General features: G+C 39.8%; 1 protein-coding gene and 1 long non-coding RNA gene across 2 annotated transcripts in view; one reads left to right on the forward strand and one right to left on the reverse strand.

Annotated features, from left to right (window-relative positions):
• The window catches only part of LOC138986409 (uncharacterized), a 47162-nt gene that overhangs the window by 10130 nt on the left and 9791 nt on the right, over positions 1–27241 (reverse strand). The window lies entirely within an intron of this gene.
• Positions 4723–5295, forward strand: LOC102283089 (ferritin heavy chain). Its single transcript, XM_005911061.2, has one exon. It carries the CDS (start codon positions 4723–4725, stop codon positions 5293–5295), a length of 573 nt encoding a protein of 190 aa, XP_005911123.2.

Consider the following 27241-nt stretch of genomic DNA (forward strand, 5'->3'; position numbering starts at 1 on the left):
GATAAATTGTATCAATTTACTTTATATCAGTTTATATCAATTTACTTTATATCAATTATGCCACCTTGCACAAATAGTATTTATGGTTATTTTAAGCAAGATGCTTGCATATTGAGTGCAGCACTTTCACCGCATCATCTTTCAGGATTTGAAATAGCTCAACTGGAATTCCATCACCTCCACTAGCTTTGTTCGTAGTGATGCTTTCTAAGGCCCACTTGACTTCACACTCCAGGATGTCTGGCTCTAGGTGAGTGATCACACCATCGTGATTATCTGGGTCATGAAGATCTTTTTTGTACAGTTCTTCTGTGTATTCTTGCCACCTCTTCTTAATATCTTCTGCTTCTGTTAGGTCCATACCATTTCTGTCCTTTATCGAGCCTATCTTTGCATGAAATGTTCCCTTGGTATCTCTAATTTTCTTGAATAGATCTCTAGTCTTGCCAAAGAATGCTGAAACTACCACACAATTGCACTCATCTCACACGCTAGTAAAGTAATGCTCAAAATTCTCCAAGCCAGGCTTCAGCAATACGTGAACCGTGAACTTGCTGATGTTCAAGTTGCTTTTAGGAAAGGCAGAGGAACCGGAGACCAAATTGCCAACATCTGCTAGATCATCGAAAAAGCAAGAAAGTTCCAGAAAAACATCTATTTCTGCTTTATTGACTATGCCAAAGCCTTTGACTGTGTTGATCACAATAAACTGTGGAATTTTCTTCAAGAGATTTGATCTGCCTCTTGAGAAATTTGTATGCAGGTCAGGAAGCAACAGTTAGAACTGGACATGGAACAACAGACTGGTTCCACATAGGAAAAGGAGTAAGTCAAGGCTGTATATTGTCACCCCGCTTATTTAACTTATATGCAGAGTACATCATGAGAAATGCTGGGCTGAAGGAAGCACAAGCTGGAATCAAGATTGCCAGGAGAAATATCAATAACAGATCTGCAGATGACACCAACCTTACGGCAGAAAGTGAAGAGGAACTAAAAAGCCTCTTGATGAAGGTGAAAGAGGAGAGTGAAAAAGTTGGCTTAAAAGTCAACATTCAGAAAACGAAGATCATGGCATCTGTTCCCATCACTTCATGGGAAATAGATGGTGGAACAGTGGAAACAGTGTCAGACTTTATTTTTTGGGCTCCAAAATCACGGCAGATGGTGACTGCAGCCATCAAATTAAAAGATGCTTACTCCTTGGAAGAAAAGTTATGACCAACCTAGATAGCATATGCAAAAGCAGAGACGTTACTTTGCCAACAACGGTCCGTCTAGTCAAGGCTATGGTTTTTCCTGTGGTCATGTATGGATGTAAGAGTTGGACTGTGAAGAAAGCTGAGCACAGAAGAATTGATGCTTTTCAACTGTAGCATGGGAGAAGACTCTTGAGAGTCTCTTGGACTGCAAGGAGATCCAACCAGTACATTCTGAAGGAGATTAGCCCTGGAATTTCTTTGGAAGGAATGATGCCAAAGCTGAAACTCCAATACTTTGGCCACCTGATGGGAAGAGTTGACTCACTGGAAAAGACTCTGATGCTGGGAGGGATTGGGGGCAGGAGGAGAAGGGGATGACAGAGGATGAGATGGCTGGATGGCATCACTGACTCTATGGACGTCAGTCTGAGTGAACTGCAGGAGCTGGTGATGGACAGCGAGGCCTGGGGTGCTGCGATTCACGGGGCTGCAAAGATTCGGACATGACTGAGTAACTGAACTGAACTAAGGAAGACGCAACCAACCTTTGACTTCCTCTTTCCCAAGTTATTCATCTTTAATAGTTAGTAAAATTAATTGGCCATGGTATTACACAGTTTAGACAATGCATTTTAGTGATGTATCCTCTGCCTTCCCCTGTGACAATTTCAATACAATACTTTTTGTATGGAACTTCCCAATTTGCATGTGTTCTACATATTTATTTTTGCTAGAAGCTTGAGTTTTTTAATCTTATTTTTTTAGATGAAGAAATTAAAGATTTTAAGTGACTTCTGTGATGGTCCATCCATTTTCCCTAGAACATTCAAGTTGATGAGGTGGCTCTTAAGTTTTTGAACAACTTCTAGATCACCAACCACCTCTCTGTGAATGCCCCAACTTGCAGATTTCTGTTTTATGTTCTCAACACAAGGAAGTTTTTGGAGTTTGGATTGTGGCTTTTGGCCCTCATCTCTGATTATTTTTCCTGTCATGCTTGTTCAAAGAAAGGAAGAAGCCATATGAATGCTGTATATAAATGTTGCTGGGCCCTCCTCAGCAATACAAACTCACTGGGAACATAACACACTTCCAAATGTTACTAGGCAGGTTCTGAACTGATTAATTAGATAGAATATGCTTGGCTCTACTATCTCCAATTATGCATAGGGTCCTTCAGCCTTGAGCCTGGACACATGTAAGAAGGTGATTAGCTGGATATCACAGGAAGTACACATACAGTTGCCCACAGCTGCTTCCTAGTCCCCACACCGAGCAGTAGCAAGAGCGGGGGTAAATGCTTTTAGATCAGAGCAGGATGTGTGGAAGCTTCTGTCACAGGTTAGGACAGTACCCACAGGTGAGTAGAAAAACCTGGGAAGAACAAGGAAAATCCAAAACCAGCAGTTCATCAAAAATATGAGTTGATTCTCTCCAATTTCACTAATGACCGGCCAGAGTAGAAGTTGTCCCCCCTCTTATCTCCCCAGCTTTCTAAATTCACACAGCTGAATGTTTAAAAAGGAATCTAAAAACCAATCATGAATTAAAAATCATCAAATGTTTGAAGAAAACCTTGAAAAAATAAACTATCAAGAAGAAATATCAAACTGAATAAATGAAAAAAAGAGTCCTTATACTTAAAATATTACACAAGCTGAAAGTCAGAAACATTCTACAAAATAACCGGCTTATGATTCTGAAAAGTGGCAAGGCATGCAAGACAAGGAGAGACTCAAGAATTACGCCAGACTGAAGGAAGCTAACAGTCATGATAACTAACTGTAGCATGAGATTCTAATTGGGTCCTTTTACTGCATAAGCATTTGGGGGATAACTGGGAAAAACTTGAATGGCATCTGACTATTCGATGGTAGTAATGCATCACTGTTCATTCCTCAATTTTGCCTGTTGTAGCTACAGGAGAATTTCCATATTTTCACAAATTAGACACTAATGTATTTCAGCTGATGAAACATCAGGTCAACGACTTATTCTCCAATGGTTCAGAAACTACAAGTTCTTTGCACTATCCTTGCAACTTTTCTGAAACTTTGAGAATATTTCAAAATAAAAATACATAACAAAAAACCTTACTAACACTCAAAGATAAAGCATTAGTAGAGTAAGAACAAAACTTCAGAATAAATACTCTTAATATACTCAGGCAGTAAAAAAATGTATATATATATATATATTTATATTTATATCAATATTTTCAAATAAAAATAAACTAGAGATCAGAATGAAAAATGAAAAGTACTCTTGCATGGAAAAGCCCATGGACTGAGGAGTGGTGGGCTCAGTCCATGGGAATAAAACTGAGTGACTTCACTTTTACAATAAACTGGAGAAGGAAATGGCAATAGTAGAAATAGGCCTGGTGGGCTGCCATCTGCTGAATAGCAAATTAGAAAATGATCCAATAAATTAATAGAATAATCAAAACAAATTAGAGAGATGGTTAAGTAATCAAAACAATCCTGCCGCAACACTATAGGACCAAGGGAGGACAGAAATGACAACCAGCTAGTAAAGGAAGAGAGAGGAAATTCTCAAAGAACTAATAGGTATAAAATATATGAGAAAATAAAATAATATTTAATAAGGCATATAACAGATTCCCAGAATGACGAACACAGGAGTTTGAGCCTTGATTTTTAGAAAACAGAGACTGAGACTCAGCTTAAATGCTGTTAAGATGCTGATTTTGTTAGAATGTGTGAACTCACAGCAATAAGGGTGAAAAAAAGGAAACATCAGGCACGGAAAGATGTGAAGAAATGTAATCTTATGTGTTTATCACGCTGGCCACTGCTTCCCAATGAGCCACAGTGACTCACCAGATCACTCACTGAACAGGCTTGTCTAGAGGTTTAGAATCTGAAAGCATTCCTCAGGTCACTTGGCAGTGTGGAAGAGGGTGGCATTGGTATTTATCTTACAGGCTCTCTCCAGCCCCCTTTCTCATTGGTCAAAGCCCACCCTGAAGGGGCTTCTTCCACACATAAATGACATGTTATCCAGCCTCTCATCAGCCCCTCAGGAGACTAGTTTCTACACACTGTAGTCTGACTATTTCACTTGAATCAGAAAGTAGAGAGGTGAGAAGGACCTGGAGAGAGACAAGGAGTGGAGTTTTTCTGGGTTATTTCCCAGGAGCTGATTGCTGAAATTGTCTTATAGTCCCTTCTCAACAGCCATTACGTCACCAGGCAGAAAGAAGGAGGGTCAAGACCATAGACCCCGCCTGCCCACGGATCCCGCCCATCCACGTGACCTCTTCCTTAACCAATCTCAAGCCCAGGCACTGACCCGGCCCAACAGACGCCATTACCCATCCATCCCAGAGCCCGCACCCAGCCACCTGTCGTCTGGCCCGGAGCCCGCCTCCGGCCACCACATCGTCCACCATGGGAAGGCTCCGAGGAGGCCGCTGGCGCTCGCGCCCCCGCCGATGCCAGCCCGCGCCCCCGCTGACCGAGCCGCCATTCCCTGGGCCTTGGAGCCGCCCACCATGATGCCCACACCGCCCTCACAGGTTCGTCAGAACTACCGCCTTGAGTGTGAGGCCGTGCTCAACAGCCACGCCGCCCTGGAGTTCCACGCCTCCTTCCAGTGCCTGGCCCTGGCCTTCTACCTCGACCGTGATGATGTGGCCTTGAAGCACTTCCACCACTTCTTCCTGCTCCGCTCTCACGAGCACAGCAAAACAGCCGAGAGCCTGATGTTCCTGCAGAACCGGCGTGGGGGCCGCGTCTCCTTCCTCGACATCAGAAAGCCCGAGACCCAGCAGTGGGAGAGTGCACTCCAGGCCATGCAAGACACCCTGCACCTGGAGAAGTGCGTCAACCAGAGCCTGCTCGACCTGCACAAGCTGGCCACCGACAGCAGCGACGCCCATCTGTGCGACTTCCTGGAGACCGGCTACCTGGACCAGCAGGTCAAGTTCATCAAGGAGCTGGGAGACCATGTCAGCAAGCTGAGCAACGTGGGGTCCCCGGAAGGCAGCCTGGCAGGGTACTTCTCTGACAAGCTCACCTTGGGCGACGGCGAACAAGGAGGACTGATCCTAGACTGGACTTTCCCCTGAGTCCCGGGTGACTGCCCAGGGTCACCCTGCCTGCCATGAAGTCTGCAGTATTGCCCTTGCAGAAAAACTTCACTGAAGTTTTTTTCTTGCAGTTTTGGCAGTTCTTCACATAAAGCTATTGGTTCTTCAAATAAAGTTAATAGTTGATGCATAAATAAACGTCTCTAATTTGTATGTGCAAATCTCTCACTTTTAAACTTTAAAACAGGTTACAAGAGTCTCTCCAGCTACCCAGGCCCTGTCCACATGCAGCTTAGGATCTCCATTGGTGGAGAGGGAAGGTGTTCCATGGGACCATGGAAAACACAAAATCAATCCTCCCCTAGTAAAACAATGTTGGGTGGGGCGTGGTCTGGGGCCCTGGTGAGTGTGGATGCCTGAGCAGAGTTAAAGTATCAAAACATGGCCTGAAAATCATGATTGGGGTTGATCTGGGGAAAAAGTGAAGGGGATGGGGTTGGGCAAGGGTTGAAATGAAGGGGGTTTTCACTTTATGTGAAATGTTACTGCTTAATTCTGGGTAGCACGATGGGGGGTCCAGAAGTCAGCTTGGCCAAATCCCTCTTCGGGGTACTCAGGGGCCAGCTTGCCTGCTGATGGACCAGACCCAGCAGCCACAACTGGGACCCTTTGTCCCTGGTCTCCTCCTGATGTGGACAACTGTCCAGAGCGCCCTGACCGGTAAGCAACAAGAGACTATTGACCTCTCTCTCCTTCCCTCTCTCTTTCCTCTCCTTAACCCTTCCTATCCTTCCCCGTTTTTCTAGTCCCCCAGTCCTGGACACAGGAATCTGGTCGAAGGGCCTCAGCCTGAGCTGAGGATTGGAGACTGATCACCTCCTCTTGGCAGAGAACTCGAATTCTGGTTCTGATTTCTGGTAGGGCCGAGTTCCAGTCCTCCCTTCTCTGGAGGCCCAGGGTAAAGTCCTATAATGCCTGGGTATCTGTAGGTGGCAGGAGACGTGTGTAAGGCCACCCCTTTCACCCCCTTCTCCCGCCTCCTGCCCCTTCTTTCAACCTGGCTTCCTTTCCTCGCTTTGAAATCTTTGATGTTAGTACTTGGATCTGAAGTTCTGTGTCTCTATAGGAGGTTTTCTGAGAGACTGTATTCTTGTATTTAAGGGAGTGTCTGATGAGGACTGCCAGGTTTATATGTGTGTGTTTTAACACTGTGTTCTGTGTTATGATCTTTGATGGCCATTTTGCTTTGTCTGGCCACCATTTGGTTTAGACCTGCCGCCATTTTGTTAGAACTTGATTTTCTTTACCTGTGCCTTGAGACCAGGGCTCTCAGGAACACTTATCTAGACCATCTCTAACTCCTGAGACTGAGGGGAAAAGACTTTAAAAATTTTATTTATTTCAACTTTTTTTTTAATAAACTAGTAAATTTTATATTGTAATATCTAATTCATGACTAAACTTAGAAAATGAAGCTAGATCTTGCACTGTGTCTGTCTAAATATGTCTTGGTATGTCTTTGTCTCTGGGTAATATTTTTGAGGTTAATTTGTAAATGGGCTCTATTTATTTGGCTTAAAAAAAGGTAAGCGCTTACAAATCAAATAATTCTAAATTAAACAATAAATTCCAGGTTCATGTGAACTGGGAAATATTCAGTATTAAATACCTGATATTAATGTTTGTTGACCTATCTAATATAGACATGTCTTAGAGTAATTAACATTAAGTAGAATATTTTCATTGTACCTAGGTTTGATATAAGTTAAATATTATATCTGTTACAAGTTTGTCAACAAGGAAATTACCTCAAGTGAGGAAACTTCTAAAAAATGTAAATGAGATATGAGCTTTTATATAAACTCTATTAAGAATAATTATTCTTTAGAAATATCTGTCTAAAATAGTCTCTCCAGATTGGCATAACTTAAATTTCTAAGGGTTGTGCCAAATTAAAGTGTTGAAGTCTATTGAATAGTTAGGTCATTTCCAAATAAAATAAGATTTTGAAACATTTACTACTAAACACTAATTTCCTTTTACAGAGAAATTAAAGAGATTTGGGACTATAAATGAATAATGTTTGATGCCATCCTAAAATGTTCTAAGAAAGCAAGGGTTTTAGAAATTAACACTGGTATTTATGCTCACTGATTTAGAAAATGCTAATATAAAAGTTAGTTCTTGATTGCTAAAGGAAAGTAGGAAGTATGTTTTCAGTAAAAAAAAAGAAAGAAAGAAAAAGGTATGAAAAAAATACTAAAAAGAGTTATGCATGATCAGGATTTTCTAAAGTTGGATTACAATTAGATAAATCGATTTTGTTAGAAAGGACACAGCCATAAGAAAAGTGGTTAGAGTCAACTAGGTCCAAGATGGTGGAGCAGACTTTCAGTAGACCTTGGGCCTTGGTATTTAGGCCTATTGTGCCATATCAACAAGCTAAATGATACACCCATCAACATTGACTATATCTGACCAAATGTTCTAAACCCTTTTAATTGATCTTTTTGATAAAACTTCCTAAATAGAATTCTTTTGAAGTTCTTTTGACCTCTAGCTAACTTTGGGGTGCTTCAGAGGGCCCCTGAAACATCCCAAAGAGAGATATTAAACTGTGTTTATCTGGTTGGTTAAATTACATGAAAAACATTATCAAATGAGTAATAAATCTGCTCATATTATAATGTATGGTAAAATTACTAATACAGATATCCTAGAAATTAGATGGAGTTCTTAACATTCTGATATGTCCTGGTATTCTAATGGAAAACCTGATGACTTCACAAAAGTTAACAAAAGGACTGAATGAAATGGTTTCTATCTGAAAAATTACGGGTTTTCAGGGAGTAGGGAAAACCTTCCTCTCAAACTAATTATGACAATACTTTGGTAAAATTAAACATTATAAGCAAAACAATTATATTTTCTCTCTATCTGACTCCTTCAAAAATTGGAAATTCTTAGGTTTCCAGTAAGTTTATCAAATGAGTTAGGAAGGTTATCTCATGGGTACAAAAATCTCAAGAAATTTTTGAGACCTTAAAAAGGGAAGAATTCACCTAGATTTGTTAGGCAAAATCTGTGTAAGACTTTGGTGTGAGTTTCTCAGCCTTGTTTTATTTTAAAAGTTCAGTCTGAGACTCTATAAATGTTTCAGCAAGATAAAAAGTCTATAATCAATTATGGTTATATAAACCATCAGACCAAAATTAGTGAGAACAGACCTATTTTGCAAACAAACCACCCTTAATTTGATTATATTTGATAAAAATGAGGATAACCTTAGGGAAAAAAAGATATTTCAAAAAATGTTAAATCCCAGTTAATGGAGGTCTGCATCTAGTAAGACTAATAAGCCACCACCAATGGGAAGAGTTTGGGAAAAGTTGAAAGGAGACACCGGGTGTCTGTCCACTTCCCAGAATCCCTCTCACTAGCATCCATCTTGGCTGAGTGATGCATGTGTGTTGGGAGGCACAGTGCAAAATAGCCTTGAAGGAGAAGGTCCATGGGAAAATAGCGAAGGGCCAGAAGTACCCAGGCATTATGTACTGATAGCTGAAAAACATTTCCTGCCTTTGGCTATGCTCGGTGCCAAGATTTAACAATTAAACATTAAAGACGTTGCTTGAGAAAATGAGTCATGAATAAACACATGGGTCGTTAAGACTGCACTGTTCCTTGAAGTATCTTTTACTGATTATGTCTTAGCCTCGTACGTGCTCTGCTGGCCGTATGCTCTAAGCTCTTTGTTCCTCGTTCCTATAAAAAGGCTCGACTGCAAAAATAAACTTGTCAGTCCTTGCAGAGACTGTCCAAGTGTTGTTCTTTCAGGTTCGCCATTTCCAAGTCCCGGAGGGAAAACTCCAACAGTGTGCCACCAGGAAAGACTGTGAATTAGAATGATTGGCCAAAGACCACCCGGAAACTAATCCCATCACCATAAAACCCGAGACTGTGAGTCATGCAGCAGAGCAGTTCTCCTGGGTTCCCTTACCCTACTGCTCTCCACCTGGGTGCCCTTTCCCAATAAAATCTCTTGCTTTGTCAGCACATGTGTCTCCTCGGACAATTCATTTCCGAGTGTTAGACAAGAGCCCAGTTTCAGGCCCTGGAAGGGGCCCCCCTTCCTGCAACAGTTGGACCATAATGAAGCCTGAGCACCAAAGAATTGATGCTTTCGGAATGTTTTGTTGGAGAAAACTCTTGAGAGTCCTTTGGACAGCAAAGAGATCCAACCAGTCCATCCTATAGGAAATCAGTCCTGAAACTTCACTGGAAGGACTGTTGCTGAAGCTGAAATTCTGATACTTTGGCCACCTGATGCAAAGAGCGGACTCACTGGAAAAGACCCCAATGCTGGAAAAGATTGAAGGCAGGTTGAGAAGGGGTGACAGAGGATAAGGGTGGATGGCATCATCAACTCAAGGGGCATGAATTTGAGCAAACTCATTCATTTTTTTTTCCAGTTTGACAGGACCTGTTTATTTCTGTATCCTTATGTATGTTCCTTGGGAATCATTTGATTCCCAAGACGGTTGACTGAAATCGCCCCCTCTTGGTCAGGCAAAATAATAACCACTTGCCTGAGTTGTCTCACAACAGTGGGTCCTGATAAAGCATGTAGAAAACTACCAAGGAGAATGTGTGAGGAGCCAAAAGGAGGGAGGAGACACCAGTCCACAATTTGTCTTGCAACACTAACCTGGAAGAATTTTAGAGGGGCCAAAAGGAAGAATGAGGAGATGATATGTCCTGCCAACCTCCCAGAAATCTTCACACTAGAATCCAGCAAGATGACTGGCCAGAGACAACCCGGAAAGCTAACATCATTACTGTAAAACCTGAGACTGTGAGCCACATGGCAGAGCAGTTCTGGGTTCCCTTACCCTGCTGCTCTCAGCCTAGGCACCCTTTGCCAGTAGTCTTTTGCTTTGTTAGCACTTGTGTTGTTCATATCCAATGTTAGGACAACAGCCCACTCATGGGGCTTAGAAGGTGTAATTCATTTTGCCCCAAATAAAACTTAACTCTCAAGTTGTACATCGTTTCTTAGTTGACACTGTCTCCTGGGTGATAGACGTCAGTTCAGTTCAGTTCAGTTGCTCAGTCATGTCCTACACTTTGCAACCCCATGGACTGCAGCACGCCGGGCCTCCCTGACCCTCTCCAACTCCCAGAGTTTACGCAAAATCATGTCCATTGAGTCGACAATGCCATCCAACCCTCTCATCTTCTGTCGTCTCTTTTTCCTCGTGCCTTCATAGACCTCATTAGGCCCCAAATAAAACTTAACTCACAACTCTCACATTCTGCTTTTTTTTTTTTTTTTTTCAGTTGACAGTACTGACAGGAATATTGATGAAGACTATCTTCCATTGGGCCAGAGAAGTTAGAGCAGAGGCCCTGACAAAATTTCCATAAGATACTCTATGTACATAAAAATTTTTTTGTATTATCCTCACAAATCACAGGTATTAGTGATACTAAGGTTGTAAAACAAAAGGAAGAATAAAAACTTAAATAATTATCAGCAAAAGCAATGCCTCTTAAAAGGTATTTTGCTATGTCTCAATACTTTACAAACCAAATACAAATGAATTCTAGAAATCAGGTAAGTCTGAGAAGATAAGTACCAGACAAATCTCAAGTATGTTTGACAATCATTTTGTTGCAAGCATAAGAGCCTAATGTCCAGAGCAGCAAATGCTACATTAATTCATCTCCTTCCTGAAATTTTCCATTCTTCCTTCTTTGCATGTCAAAGGCAGCCATAATGTCTGCATATTTCTTAGACTAATTTTATTGGCATTTTCTAACCTTTACCATTGCATCTTTATCTTCCTTTTGGGCCTGTTTCCATTTTATAGAGACATTATGCTATCAAAGTCTCCAGACAGGAAAGATGGGGGCTGGCCAGTTCTCAGGCAATGCTAATAGGATTTCCATACCTTTTGTAAACCCTTTGGAAAAGCCAAGTGGTGATTTACAATTCCTCACCCCTGCAGGGCCTTTGTAAAGAAATCACCCAGATGGTGTGAAACACCTGGAACCATGCAGGATGCAAGGCTCTGGGCAGTAGGAATGTTTTGCAGGCTCTGGGCCCTTAGGCGCAGGTGTGGAGCATCCATGAACAAAGGGATAAAGGGAAAAATAGTGGAGCTTTAACAGGAAGCCTGTATCCTAGACTCACTGAGGGTGAAACTATGCAAAAGAATGGTATCCTGTATTTATGGAAAGTCATGTTTTATTGGAACTGAATAAATACCACAACATGTAGATGTATTACAGAAACTAGAAATAGGCCTATAGATATACAGAGACATATAAATACATATATTGCACATATTAAATAGAATACATGAATGTATTGTTTTATCTTGGGTTGTTTTCCAAAATCCAAAATATTTTAGAACATATGCATACCAAAGAATGTCTAGTCATTAAGTTGTGTGTCAGATTGTTTGGGACCCTACAGACTGTAGCCCACCAAGATCCTCTGTCCATGGGATTCTCCAGGTAAGAATACTGGAGTGGGTTTCCATTTTCTCCTCCAAGGGATATTCCTGACCTAGGGATCTAACCAGTGTCTCTGGAATCTCCCACATTGGCAGGTGGATTCTTTACTACTAAGCCACCGGGGAAGCCCATTATTTTAGAGCAAGGGGTCAACAATTTTTTTTTTCTGTAAAGAGCCAAATAATAAATATTTTAGGTTTTGTGTGCTACATACAGCTTTGACTACTCAGCTGTTTTGTCACAGCTCTAAAGCAATCACACACAACATATAAACAAACAGGCATGGTCATGTTTCCATGAAACTATGGGCACCAAAATCTTCATGTCACAAAATTTTCTTTTTTTTTTTTCCCAACTATGCAAACATGTAAAAACCACTGTTAACTCATATGCTGTACAAAAATTGGTGGTAAGCAGAATTTGGCCCATAGGCCATGGTTTACTAACCTTTGTTTTAGAGAGGATCAAGAGCCATAGGATGAAATAAAATTTGATGCTATTTGAAAACTGGAACTATTTTAGATTTATGAAACATCTAAGCAAAATTGACCCCTCCTACTGGATATGTCTGCTTTGAAGTGCTACAATAATCACTAGGTGGCTCTGTATTCTGTTTCCTCTGTATTTCCAACAGCATTTCACCCATGCTCTGACAGGCATTCAGCACTAGATGGCGGCAATAACTGACAATGTGCTTTTTCTTTTTTTTTTTTAATCTTTCCAAGTTAATACACTAAATATAGAAATCATTTACTTTCTGGGTATAGCAAGAAATATCTAATCAATCTCTGTTTTTATTCAAAGAATGTTAAAAATTAGTTTAATGTCAGCTTACAAAAGAAAGTGAAAGTGCAGTCACTCAGCGGAGTTTGACTCTTTGCAACTGTCCATGGAATTCTCTCGGCAAGAGAACTGGAGCGGATTGCCATTCCCTTCTCCAGGGGATCTTTCTGATTCAGGGATTGGACCTGGGTGTCCTACACTGAAGGCAGATCCTTTACCATCTGAGCCGAAGGCTCAGCTTACAAAGTGGGTCTCATTTAAGTATCCTATCAAAAGGAACACTTTTGAATGATGATTGATTAAAAAAATGCATCTGGTCACATGAACTTAGTTAGGACTTACAGAGAATTAACCTAACACATTTAAGTAGTTCCCAAGTATCTATTTCTAAATATTACTTTTTAAATTACTTTCTATTTACTTTGTAAATATTACTTTACAAAATATGTAGAGATGAAATAATTTAGCAATTCAAAACAAAAGTTGACTTCACTACTTTTATGTTTATAGGGAAATAAAGCTATTATTTCTGAAATCTCAAGAAATGATATATTAATGTATACTCACTGATGCATTAATGCTCAAAATTCTCCAAGCCAGGCTTCAACAGTACATGAACCACGAACCTTCAGATGCTCAAACTGGATTTAGAAAAGGCAGAGGAACCAAAGATCAAATTGCCAACATCCTCTGGATCGTTAAAAAAGCAAGAGAGTTCCAGAAAAACCTCTACTTCTGCTTTACTAACTACACCAAAGCTTTTGACTGTGTGGATCACAACAAACTGTGGACAATTCTTCAAGAGATGAGAATACCAGACCCCTTGACCTGCCTCCTGAGAAATCTGTATGCAGGTCAAGAAGCAACAGTTAGAACTGGACATGAAACAACAGATGGGTTCCAAATTGGGAAAGGAGTATATCAAGGCTGTATATTGTCACCCTGCTTATTTAATGTATTTGCAGAGTACATCATGCAAAATGCAGGGCTGGATGAAGCACAAGCTAGAATCAAGATTGCCAAGAGAAGTATCAATAACCTCAGATATGCATATGACTGATATGCCTCCCTGATAGCTCAGTTGGTAAAGAATCTGCCTGCAATGTAGGAGACCTGGGTTTGATCCCTGGGTTAGGCAGATCCCCTGGAGGAGGGAAAGACTCCCCACTCCAGGATTCTGGCCTGCAGAATTCCGTGGACTGTATAGTCCCTGGGGTTGCAAAGAGTCTGACAGGACTGAGTGACTTTCACTTTCACTTTTCATGCAGATGACACCACCCTTATGGAAGAAAGTGAAGAAGAACTAAAGAGCCTCTTGATGAGAGTGAAAGAGGAGAGTGAAAAAGTTGGCTTAAAACTCAACATTCAGAAAACTAAGATCATGGCATATGGTCCCATCACTTCACGGCAAATAGATGAGGAAACAATGAAAACAGTGACAGACTTTATTCTTTTGGGCTCCAAAATCACTGCAGATGGTGACTGCAGCCATGAAATTAAAACACGCTTGCTCCTTGGAAGAAAAGCTATGACCAATCTAGACAGCATATTATAAAAGCAGAGACATTACTTTGCCAACAAAGGTCCATCTAGTCGAACCTATGGTTTTTCCAGTAGTCATGTATAGATGTGAGAATTGGACTATAAAGAAAGTTAAGCGCTGAAGAATTGATGGTTTTGAACTGTGGTGTTGGAAAAGACTCTTGAGAGTCCCTTGGGCTGCAAGGAGATCCAACCAGTCAATCCTAAAGGAAATCAGTCCTGAATATTCATTGGAAGGACCACTGCTGAAGCTGAAACTCCAATACTTTGGCAACCTGACGTGAAAAAATGACTCATTGGAAAAGACACTGATGCTGGGAAAGATTGAAGGTGGAAGGAGAAGGGGATGACAGAGGATGAGATGGTTGGATGGCTTCACTGACTCGATGGACATGAGTTTAAGTAAGCTCGGGGAGTTGCTGATGGACAGGGAAGCCTGGCGTGCTGCAGTCCATGGGGTCACAAAGAGTTAGACACAACTGAACGACTGAACTGACTGACAATGAAGTAGGATCACTGCTGTAAGTCACTGCTTGACTTGGAGGGTTACAATTGCTTTCAAAATCTGATTATTAGCACTGTTGCATTGAAGACTTCTAGTCTATTAAGGCAGTGGTCTCCAGACTTTTTGGCACCAGGGACTGGTTTCGTGGAAGGTAATTTTTCCACAGACCGGGGGAGCAGGGGGATGGTTTCAGGATGATTCAAGTACATTATATTTATTGTGCATTTTATTTCTATTATGATTATGTTAGCTCCACCTCGATCACTTGCATTAGATTCCAGAGGCTGGGGACTCTTGTATTAAGGAAGAGACAGGATTGCACTTTTGGTAACAGCTCACTAGCTTTCAAAAGCCCAAGTTAGAAATTTTGAGTAGGCCACTTTGAGTAGACTTGATTATCAAAAATTGAAAGAGATTAGTTCACTATTGATAACTGATCACAAAGGCAAATTTTTAAAAATTACAAGTTAAAGAAAAGTGCTGGAGTAATATATAAATTATAAAAATCATTGGCACATTTAAAAATGAAATATTTTCCAAAGAGATGGCTTTATTTATGATTGGCTCATTTTACCTTCTTTACCACCTTCTTAATTTAGATCTTCCTCAAGCTGGGAAAGAATAGATGAGGGAATCTAATTATGCCATTTTATTTTACTGCCAAATCCATACTCTAATTTCTTTTCCACATGCTGTTTTCCAAATGTCATGAGATTAGAAAGCTGTTTGTTTTTATTCAACTTTAAGTGGCTTTGTGTATGAGAAATGAATTGCTTTCTGTGTGTGCATAGCCGGTGCATCTCCAACAGAAAGAATATTAAAAATAACTCATCAATCAACAGGTTTAAAATCTAATAGAAATGTTTTCAATGAGGTACAATTCATTGCAGCAGGGTTGAGCAAACCATATGTAGTTATCTCTGCTTGTTCATTCCTTTTCATTTCTGTATGAAAAATGAGTTTTGCTTTGGTATCTTTTTATTCATGTGTATATTAAATCAAGAAAGTACATGATACATTTTGGAACTGATAGAATGCTATTAACAACTCAAAACAATGTCTATGTATTGTTATAACTATGTGTGAACAGGGAAATAAAGGTTACACATTATTCTTGAAGTAGCATCTCTAATGATGCTAGCTTTTTTTGGGCCATACCACTTGGCTTGAAAGATCTTAGTTCCTTGGGCCCCCTGCAGTGGAAGCTCAGAATCTTAACCACTGGTCTATTGGAGAAGTCCCAATGCTAGCTTTGCTTTGCATTGAACATAGTTTCATCTCTCCTTATCATCCTTTAACTAAACTATATTCATCTGAATAAAAGATCTGAAACACATTATTTTGATTAGTCAAAATACTTTATTCCACTAAGGAAACTAAGCTTGCTTTTTCTAAGAGATGTTCAACTGACTCTTTGAGATGAGTATATTAAAAGCAAATCAAGGAAGGATGTCTGTACATTTAAACTTTACTTTCTTAGTGAAAATCACATGTAAGCTACATCTGCACAGCATAGAGTTGGAAATGTCGTTGACAATGATCTAGTACGTTTAGGTTTAAACATTAAGTCTAAAAATAAAAGTCAGATCTCAATGACTTTCTCAACTATCTTCGAACAAGTTCCCATAATATCATTAAATTTCGTTTTTTAACCACATACAACTGACAAACCAATCATATAAGCCAATTCAACAGGTTTCCGTCTCCATTCTTACATGTGGTGTACTAAGGATAATGGCAGTAAAAGAGCATAATACTATGGATAGCTGTCAGTGTAAATTCATGTTCCATGGTGAATGTTTCCTTTAGTTCTAAGTTTAGTCCGTTGTCTGAACTGTTTCATATATGAAATTATCTCTATTTGTTTGTTTTCATGCCACTTCATTTTTACAAAAGGCCTACATTATTAACATGACTTATTTTTGCTAACTGAAGGGAATTTGAAAGGATTTCTGCATTTAGGAAAAAAGGTGAATGGTGAAAATAGTGTTCTGCATCTGTTTCACAGTGAGCTGTTAAAGGGGCAGAGCACACCCCAAACATAGAAAGTATCCTCTCCAAAAGCTCCTTCCCTGGAAACAACACTCAGCTTCTCAGCATTAAGCCATGCTGGCAATGAATTTTGTCTGTGAGCATCTCTGCTTTATCCCAGTTTATTTTGTGCATCCGTCAGCAAGAAATGTCCTAAGGTAATTGATCCTTGACTTTATGCCATTTTGGTTTACCAAATGTTTCACAGAAACGCTCTACTTGCAGATAGAGGGGGAAATCTATTGTATTATTTTTATAAATTGTCTCTAACTTTTACATTTATGATCCATATTTTTTCTCTTGTTTTATTGTAATGGGTAGGATTTTGAGCACAATATTGTTTTTATAAGAGGTTTTTTTTTTTCCCCTGCCTTGAAGTTAAGTATTCTTAAGTTTTCTTGCATCTTATGGTGTGTGTGTGTGTATATATATATATATATATATATATTTGTGTGTGTGTGTGTGTTATTATAGGTGTCTGGTAGATAGACATATGAAAGTTGACTTTGCCAAAAACAGTTATCATTAGTTGCTACTACATTTTATTTCTATAATACGACAATTACTGTTAATGAAATATTTCTCTCATTTATTTTATAGAATTACTTAAATAAATTATCTAATATATTACTACTCTTACAATGTTGAGGTCAGTTTTCATTCCAATCCCAAAGAAAGGCAATGCCAAAGAATGCTCAAACTACAACACAATTGCACTCATCTCACACGCTAGTAAAGTAATGCTCAAAATTCTCCAAGCCAGGCTTCAGCAATACGTGAACTGTTAACTTCCTGATGTTCAAGCTGCTTTTAGAAAAGGCAGAGGAACCAGAGATCAAACTGTCAACATCTGCTGGATCATGGAAAAAGCAAGAGAGTTCCAGAAAAACATCTATTTCTGCTTTATTGACTATGCCAAAGCTTTTGACTGTGTGGATCACAATAAACTGGAAAATTCTGAAAGAGATGGGAATACCAGACCACCTGATCTGCCTCTTGAGAAATCTGTATGCAGGTCAGGAAGCAACAGTTAGAACTGGACATGGAACAACAGACTGGTTCCAAAGAGGAAAAGGAGTACATCAGGGCTGTATATTGTCACCCTGCTTATTTAACTTATATGCAGAGTACATCATGACAAACACTGGACTGGAAGAAACACAAGCATTGCTGGGAGAAATATCAATAACCTCAGAAATGCAGATGACACCACCCTTATGGCAGAAAGTGAAGAGGAACTAAAAAGCCTCTTGATGAAAGTGAAAGTGGAGAGTGAAAAAGTTGGCTTAAAGCTCAACATTCAGAAAACGAAGATCATGGCATATGGTCCCATCACTTCATGGGAAACAGATGGGGAAACAGTGGAAACAGTGGCTGACTTTATTTTTCTGGGCTCCAAAATCACTGCAGATGGTGACTGCAGCCATGAAATTAAAAGACCCTTACTCCTGGGAGGAAAGTTATGACCAACCTAGATAGCATATTGAAAAGCAGAGACTTTACTTTGCCAACAAAGGTCCGTCTAGTCAAGGCTATGGTTTTTCCAGTGGTCATGTATGGATGTGAGAGTTGGACTGTGAAGAAGGCTGAGCACCGAAGAACTGATGCTTTTCAACTGTGGTGTTGGAGAAGACTCTTGAGAGTCCCTTGGACTGCAAGGAGATGCAACCAGTCCATTCTGAAGGAGATCAGCCCTGGGATTTCTTTGGAAGGAATGATGCTAAAGCTGAAACTCCAGTACTTTGGCCACCTCATGTGAAGAGTTGACTCATTGGAAAAGACTCTGATGCTGGGAGGGATTGGGGCAAGAGGAGAAGGGGACGACAGAGGATGAGATGGCTGGATGGCATCACTGACTCCATGGACGTGAATCTGAGTGAACCCTGGGAGTTGGTGATGGACAGGGAGGCCTGGTGTGCTGCGATTCATGGGGTCGCAAAGAGTCGGACACGACTGAGCGACTGATCTGATCTGATCATGTAATTTTAATAACAAACTGCTGATCGTGGTTTGCTGATAATTTATTCAGCTTTTAGTTTTGTTGATGTTTTCTACTGTTGTGTGTGTGCTCAGTTGCTCAGTCATGCCCAACTCTTTATGACCCCATGGACTGCATCCCGCCAGGCTCCTCTGTCCTAAATCTTATGCCCTGGCAGAATTTCCTTACTTTTCATACTCACACTATCACCTTTCTCACCAAATTGGGGAATGTTTTTTCTACTTAACATAACTCCTCATTAATACTGAATATATTTCTTAATATACATTATACCTTGTTCTGATCTTAGACATTTGAAATTTAAAAGCCAAATTCTGATTATTTTTACGTCCTCCTCTCTTCATTTCTGCTTAGCCATGTACAATGGCTATTTGACTGAATAAATGATAGAAAGAAATACCCAGAAGAAGGTAAATTTACTTGCAAGTGTTAGTTGCTCAGTCGTTTTCTACTCTTCATGACCCCATGGACTAGAGTTCGCCAGGCTCCTCTGTCCATGGAATTCTCCAGGCAAGAATACTGGAGTGGGTGGCCATTTCCTTCCAAGGGATCTTCCCAACCCAGGGATCAAACCCAGGTCTCCTGCATTGCAGGCAGATGCTTTACCATCTGAGCCACCAGGGAACTCACATAGATTTATTTAATTCTTCTTAAGTAGCATCCTGGTATGTTCCAGGTAATGACTGAACTCCCATTTTTTTTTTTTCTTGACTTGCCCTCCAATTATTCCATCTTCTGCCACACCCTGCAAAATCAGGCACTTTCAAGAATGAAAACACTTTTTGGTTTTTATTAAGATAAAAAACAAGTACCACTTCATTACTGGACAGAAGAAAATGCAAAAATAAAATTTTCATTATTTTAAAGCGATACAGCATACAGTTGGCACAAATAATTTCATATGATTTTGTAAACATCTACAGAAAAATAATGACCCTGGAGAATGTGAACTGACACCCATGAGACAAAGACATGCAAGAATAACTTGTCACTATATAGTTAATTGGGGCTTCCCAGGTAGCGCTAGTGGTAAAGAACCCGTCTGCCACTGCAGGAGACACAGGAGACCTGGATTTGATTCCTAGGTCGGGGAGATCCCCTGGAGAAGGAAATGGCAACCCACTCCAGTATTCTTATCTGGGAAATTCCATGGACAGAGGAGCCTGGCAGGCTATAGTACATGGGGTCACAAACAGTCAGACACAACTGCGAATTTTTTAATTGACCTTGAAGGAAAATGAGTATCATATTTGGTACTGAGTAAAATTTAATAAAGATTCAAATATATTATTATCCAAACAAGTTACTTAGGCTAATTTAAAATCATATAACATCTACATTCTGAATTCTTTTGGCTGTCCTAAGACAACCACTATCCTAGCTTAGAGCAAAAGGAATGGAAAGTAGTTAGATAAAATAAAGCACATCTCCCATCAGTATTTTTAGTAGCTTATTTTCACACTTCACTTAGAAATTTCATATATATAGTCAAGTAGGATAAAAAGCATGATTTAAGTTGGTTTACTAAAATTACACAAATTATTGTAGCTTTTGTTGGAAAAGATTATACTTAACTCTCTATAAAAATATTACTATTGTAGAAACTATTATGTCTCTAAATATTCATTACTCTTCAAATAATGCCAGACTGAACAAATTCCAAAGTATGCTATTGTTTGCAAAGAGTGAAACAATTATGTAAACACACACACACACACATACAGTCAGATTGTCAGTGTTATGATTACTTTGGAAAAACAAATTTTGAAATCTTATACTTTAACAAAGTATTGGCTTTTAGATTTTGAAAGTTTTTCCAATTAAATATTTTGAGAACAATTATTTATATATTTTTTATTATATTTATACAACAAAATTATATATGTGAGCATGCTGGCATGTTCAGTAGCTAAGCCATGTCCGACTCTTTGTGACCAAATGGACTGTAGCCCACCAGGCTCCTCTGTCCATGGGATTTCCAGGCCAGAATACTGGAGTGAGTTGCCTTTTCATTCTCCAGGGCATCTTCCCAATCCAGGGATTTAACCCACATGCATCTCTCGTATCTGCTGCATTGTCTAGTGGGTTCTTTACCACTGAGCCACCTAAGAAGCTCCAATAGTTTATAAATAAAAATGTGGTTGTAGATTATGCAAAATTCCTTAAATAACAATGTATACAGATGGGGATAGTAAAAAATTGTAGGCCCATTTTAATAACAAAAATTATGATTTTGGATGTCCCTATTGGTCCATTGGTTAAGAAGTCACCTGCCAATCAAGGGGACCCAGTTTGATTTCTGGTCCCGGAGGATCCCACATGTCTCAGAGCAACTAAATCCATGTGCTACAACTACTGAAGTCCATGTGCTCTAGAGCTCGTGCTCGGCAACAGAAGCCACTGTGGTCCATGCACCGCAAATAGAGAGTAGCCCCTGCTCCCTGTAACTAGAGAAAGCCACATGCAACGATGACTCCACACAGCCAAAAATAAATAGAATCATCCTTTAAAAACATTTTTTTAAAATCTACAATTCTGTTTAAATGAAAAAACATGGCATTTATGTTTGTGTTTTATTCTGCTGGAAGATATAATTATTTTTCATTTTAAACTGTGTACATTATTAATCCTCAGGATGGACTATAATTTTTAAATATTCAAACATGTAAATTTAGCTCATACTTAAGCTGTAATCAGAAAATGTGGGCAACAGAAAAAACAGATTTTGATGGTTCCCACACTGTATTTAACAGCACTGAGGTATTCAGACATTGGAATTCCACCAAAGCATGTTGGTGAAGTGAAAGTGTTTGTCACTCAGTCAGTCATGTCCAACTCTTTTCGATCCCATGGACTGTAGCCCGCCAGGTTCCACTGTCATGGGATTATCCAGGCAAGAATACTGGAGTGGGTTGCTATTTCCTTCTCCAGGGGATCTTCCCAATCCAGGGATCGAACCCCAGTCTCCTGCACTGTAGGTGGATTCTTTCCCATCTGAGCCAATAGGGAAGGTAGCAGATAAGAATTAGAAAACATGTTAGCTTAATGATTTAGCAGTCCTATTGTTCATATAAATATTATTTTCATCCTAGGCATGAAATACAAAGACCATAGATGCTTCTGAAGCAAAATATTATGAGCACATAAACAGCTGTTCTGTTTGACACTGGTATCAAAAATAGTAATTTCCAGGTCAACAAAGTGAGAAATAACTAACTAACGGAGTTATGTGTCCTCTGGAGACAGATAAATAAACATTCTGTAGAAATACACACTTTGCTCTCCAATCCCACTTGTCCCCTGCCTCCATCACTTCCTCCAGTGAGTTTAGATGTAGACTCACTGGTAACAATATTTCAAGGCCTCTGACACCACTAGTTAAGTGCAGTTTAAATACATTTCCAGGAGAAAATGCCCACCTAACCCCTGCTGACTCAGTTTCCTGGTATCTACATTTGTGTTATTTATAACCCTTTGAAGTCAGTACGTTTTCTATATGTGTTTTCACATTGCTTATAGCTAAGAGAATTACTGTTTTAAGGAATGATTAACTCTATTTTTTTCCAAGGGCATTATGTCCTAAGAGCCTGTTCAGACATCCTTTAGAGAATGAAAATGATAACAGATATAAAAAGAAAAACACTGGGTCATATAAAAATAAAACTGAACCAAGATCCTCTGTATAAGGGGAAATGGAAAGAAAAAACTTTTAGAGATTATAAGCTAAAAGATGATCACTGTTTGATATGAGAGAAAGCAGAACTATTTTCTCAGACCCAAGACATAAACCAGGGAGTCACCTGCCATGATTGGAAATGTTTTGTGGTGAAAATAGAGAACTCTAAAGGCACATAGAAACTGTGAATTATTAGAACTGCATCTTAGCTATTAATAGATATGTTTCCATTTAGAATCGTTACAGTGATGACTCTCAGAATATAAGCCAAGAAACATCTGGCAAAGTTTAATACCACATACTATCTGCCTCCATTGAGGGCTGTATTAAAAGTAGTGTTCAGTTCACAGGAAGGAAGAGTCCCACCTTACTGATCAGAAACCACTTCCCTGAATTCATCCTCAGTGTACCCCAATGTTAAGTAATAGATAATAATGATGTAAAGAATTCTTTGACAGTACTTTTTAATTTCAGTTTTTAGTCAAGTGTAAAGAAGATTTCAGTAACACCAGTTACATTCTTCTAAAGACTCTTGGAACTCATGGAAAAAATAATTTGATGTAAATCATTTTGTTTTACCAGAAAGTAAAAATCATTTTAACAACTCAATAACAAGAAAGCAAACAACCTAATCAAAATATACACAGAAGACCTAAATAGACATTTCTTCAAAGAAGACATAAAGATGGCCTATAGGCACATGAAAAGATGCTCAATAGCACTAATTATTAGAGAAATGCAAATGAGAACTACAATGAGATATCACCTCACACTGTCAGAATGACCATCATCAAAAATTTTTCAAGAAATAAATGCTGCAGAATGTATGCAGAAAAGGTAACCCTCCTACACTGCTGGTGGGAATATAAATTGGTGCAGCCACTATGGAGAACAGTATGTAGGTTCCTCAAAAAAACTAAAAATAGAGGTGCCATATGATTCTGCAATCCCACTCTTGGGCATATATCTGGACAAAACTATAATTCAAAATGATACAAGCCCCCTGTGGAACCCTATACCAAGGGCACAGATGCAGCATACTGTACCAAGGATATCTAGCAAGCCCCATAGCAACCATTGCCAATGAGCCAATCCCTCCTCCCCACCACTCCAATCTAAATCAGCCAGCTCCTTGACCTCACATTAGGTAAAAATATCCCACCCTATTACTCACCCTATAGCACGCTAACCAATCACCTGATGTTATCCTTCCAGTAGGAATTTTCTTTGTCTTGAAGCTATAAAACTTGGCTACTAGCCCACAAAGGGATTCCCCGGTAGCTCAGAGAGTAAAGCAATGCAGCAGACCCGGGTTCAATCCCTGGTTTGGGAAGATTCCCTGGAGAAAGGAGAGGCAAACCTCTCCAATATTCTTGCCTGGAGAATCCCATGGACAGAGGAGCCTGGTAGGCTACATTCCACGGGGTCACAAAGAGTCGGACATGATGGAGTGACTAACACAGCCTTGGCTCACCTCTGAGCCAGCCCAGTGCCCTAACAATCAGCGTTCCCTTGTCTGTCAGGAGGTGGGCTCTCTGAGCTTGTAGCACCCTGATTATCTCTGTTCTTTGTTCTTAATAAATTAACTCCTGTCTGAAATATTCCATGCCTGGACTATGACACACCTCAGCATTCATTGTAGAACTATTTACAATAGCGAAAATATGGAAACACCCTAAATATCCATTGACAGATGAACTGATAAAGATATGGTGTGTACACACACATACACACAATGGGTTTCCCTGGTGGTTCAACACTAAAGAATCCTCCTGCCAATACAGGAGACATGGGTTTGATCTCTGCATCAGATAGATCGTCTGGAGAAGGAAATGGCAACCCACTCCAGTGTTCTTGCCTGGTAAATCCATGAGTCCATGGGGCTGCAAAGAGTTGGGCAAAACTTAGCAAACTAAACAACAATAACATATATACAATGGAATATTACTCAGTCATAAAAAAGAATGAAACAATGCCATTGGCAGAAACTTGGATGAATCTAGAGATTATTGTAATGAGTGAAACAAGTCAGGTAGAGAAAGACAAATAGCATGTGATATCACTTACATGTGAAATCTAAAATATGACACAAATGAATCTATCTATCAAACAGAACTAGACTCACAGACTGGAGAAGGAAATGGCAACTCACTCCAGTGTTATTGCCTGGAGAATCCCAGGGACAGAGGAGCCTGGTGGGCTGCCATCTCTGGGGTCACACAGAGTCGGACACGACTGAAGCAACTTAGCAGTAGCAGCAGCAGCAGACTCACAGACAGAGAACAGCCTGGTGGTTGCTGGGGGGGAGGGGAGGTGGGGGGAGGATGGAACAATTTGGCATTAGTGGATGCAACTATTATATAAAGGATGGATAGACAACAACATCCTACTGTATAGCACAGGGAACTATATTCAATATCCTGTGATAAACCAGAATGGAAAAGAATATGAACAAGAAAGTGCATATACGTATAAGTGAATCACTTCACTATACAGTAGAAATGAACAACAGTGTAAAGCAACTAGACTTGAATAAATTAAAAAAATATATTAGCTTACTAGATGTATGAACCAGTGACACAACATATTTCCTATCTATGTTACTAACTCTGGGATAGCATATGGGAGATCATCAAGGCCCAATTTACCTAAGGATTTCTGAGTAAAATTTATGGGTGATTTTTAAAGTCTCCAGATACTAGAAATACAATGTAGAATGAAAGAGGGAAATTACATAAAGCCTTTCTTCTAAACAGAAATAATGCTCCTCTTCCCAACATAAAGCAGGGGAAGGAAAACAGGTGTGCAGGACATAGAACCACCATTCTAAGGAGCTTGTCAGCCAACTTCCTGAGAATTTCATTCATTATTTTAGCATCAACAAAGAGGAAGACAACAAAGATGAGAAACATGAAGATAATGGGGTAGAAACTCTGAGTACAAAGAATATGAAGTACTTACTAGAGGTGAAACTTCTGGAATGATGGAGTGTGAGGCATGGCAAATCCCCTGCCTAGCAAACCTATTTATCCAGTAAAAATTACAGAATTTTTAAAAAATCTATTAAAATCTCTGGAAATTTTCCTAAAACCATATAGCATAGGACAGATGTTTATTAAAGAAAATCTACTGCATCATGGTAAACTGTGTGAGTCTATAGCATCCGAGCTGCAGCCTGGCCCGTTAGTCACCCATTCCCAGTTCTGTCTCACATGCAGTCTACCAGGCATGTAAAGCAAAGACTGTGGTGGGTCTCTCTCACTCCAGCTCCCAGTCTGGGGTTATATTTTCATCTCAGGAGGGTCAGACTGCTGGTTTTTCTCACTCGTCTCATTCTCAAAGTGCAAAACCTCTATCCTGAATGGGCAGAAGAGAGGAATGGTCTCCGTCCTCACATCCAGTCTTTCCTCATTAGGTGAAAACTCTACCTCAGGTGCTAGAAAGCAGGAAGCCTGGCCTCAGACCAGTGATGGAGTAGAGGTCTGGAGGGACAAGCAGAAAAGACCAGGGCCAATGCTTCTATCTCCCAGTGCCCAATGTTATAAGGAGGTTGTTGCTTTGGAAAAGTGGGGCCTCACCCTCAGTTCCAGTGCAGTGGCAACAGGTATTCTTCCAGGAATAAAGGTGAGATTTATTGGACAAAATGCCCTCAGCTCTGCCTGAGAGGACAGATGGACATTATTTGAATCAGTGAGTGGAGAACTCATGCCAGAAAGTGTTGTTGACAACAGGGATCTTACTGGACTAGAGATGTAGTTCAGATATAAATTGTCAGAACAGTCAGAAGTTTAATAGTGAGGACCAGGGAAGCAGAGCATGATGAAAAGCCCTCCAAGGATCACAGCCAGTCCTAGACTTTGTAAAGGCTGTGCATATGCATTATGTTGCATCCACAAAAGCAATTAGAGCAGAACATGAAACAGAGCGACACAGACCCATTAATATAGGGCAGAAGCCTTACCAGCACAAGAGGCTTCAACAAACCCATGACAAAACACTGACTACCTAACGAGCTACTTCAACCAGGTGTGACTCCAAAGAAAGGCTTACAAATAATACCATCATCATCTGAGTAGTCTGGAAGACTGTATACATGCCAAAGGTTGCACTCTGTTTAGAGTTATCAGAGGAAAACTTTAAACCCACTAGGACCCAGCTGAATGTGGGACAAAAATGTAAATTCCATGAACTTTGATAGTAGCCTTCAAACCAAACAAACATCCCATGGTAAAGATTAAAAATCTAACTGGCTAAGGTCCTTGCCTGGAGAATCCCATGGAATGAGGAGCCTGGTAGGCTACAGTCCAGAGGGTTGCAAAGAGTCAAACTTTGGGACTTAGCATGCGTGCACACAAGGGTTCTTAAACATAGCCTTTGACCAATAAGTGCTTTATGACAGCATAAGTTAACTCTGGGTAGCCAATAATTTAAAAGATAAAAACAACAGGAAAAATAACTTAGAGGCTCTAACACTGAGGGGGAAAAATATTTTGCAGAAGTAGCTAAGTCAAGCCACTAAACAAGCAAGTAAAAACAACAAAAGTCACCTCTGAGGAGAGGTCAAAATCCAGAGTTGCTACAATAAACTATATAAATGTCTAGCTCAAAAAAAAATTATGAAACATACAAAGAAACAGCAAAGTGTGACATACGCAGGGGAAATAAGCTAGCAATAGAAACTGTCTATAAAGGGTCTGTGATGATGGATTTATTAGATAAAAATTTCAAAGTAGCTTATAAGTATATTAAAAAAATAAAGGAATGCATACGTAAAGAATTAAACGTATGATGATGCTGTTTCATTCAAAAGAGAATATAACTAAAGATACAGACTTTTTCAAAAGAACAAATGGAACATCTGAAGTTGAAACATATAATAATTGATATTAAGAACTCATTAGAGGCTCCAACAGTAGTTTAAACTGGC

Source organism: Bos mutus, chromosome X, assembly GCF_027580195.1.
Source record: "Bos mutus isolate GX-2022 chromosome X, NWIPB_WYAK_1.1, whole genome shotgun sequence".
Classification (NCBI taxonomy): Eukaryota; Metazoa; Chordata; class Mammalia; order Artiodactyla; family Bovidae; genus Bos; species Bos mutus.

What these genes read in the sequence shown, in the direction of transcription:
- LOC102283089 (XM_005911061.2), top strand. Translation starts at nt 4,723, where the DNA reads ATGCCCACACCGCCCTCACAGGTTCGTCAGAACTACCGCCTTGAGTGT.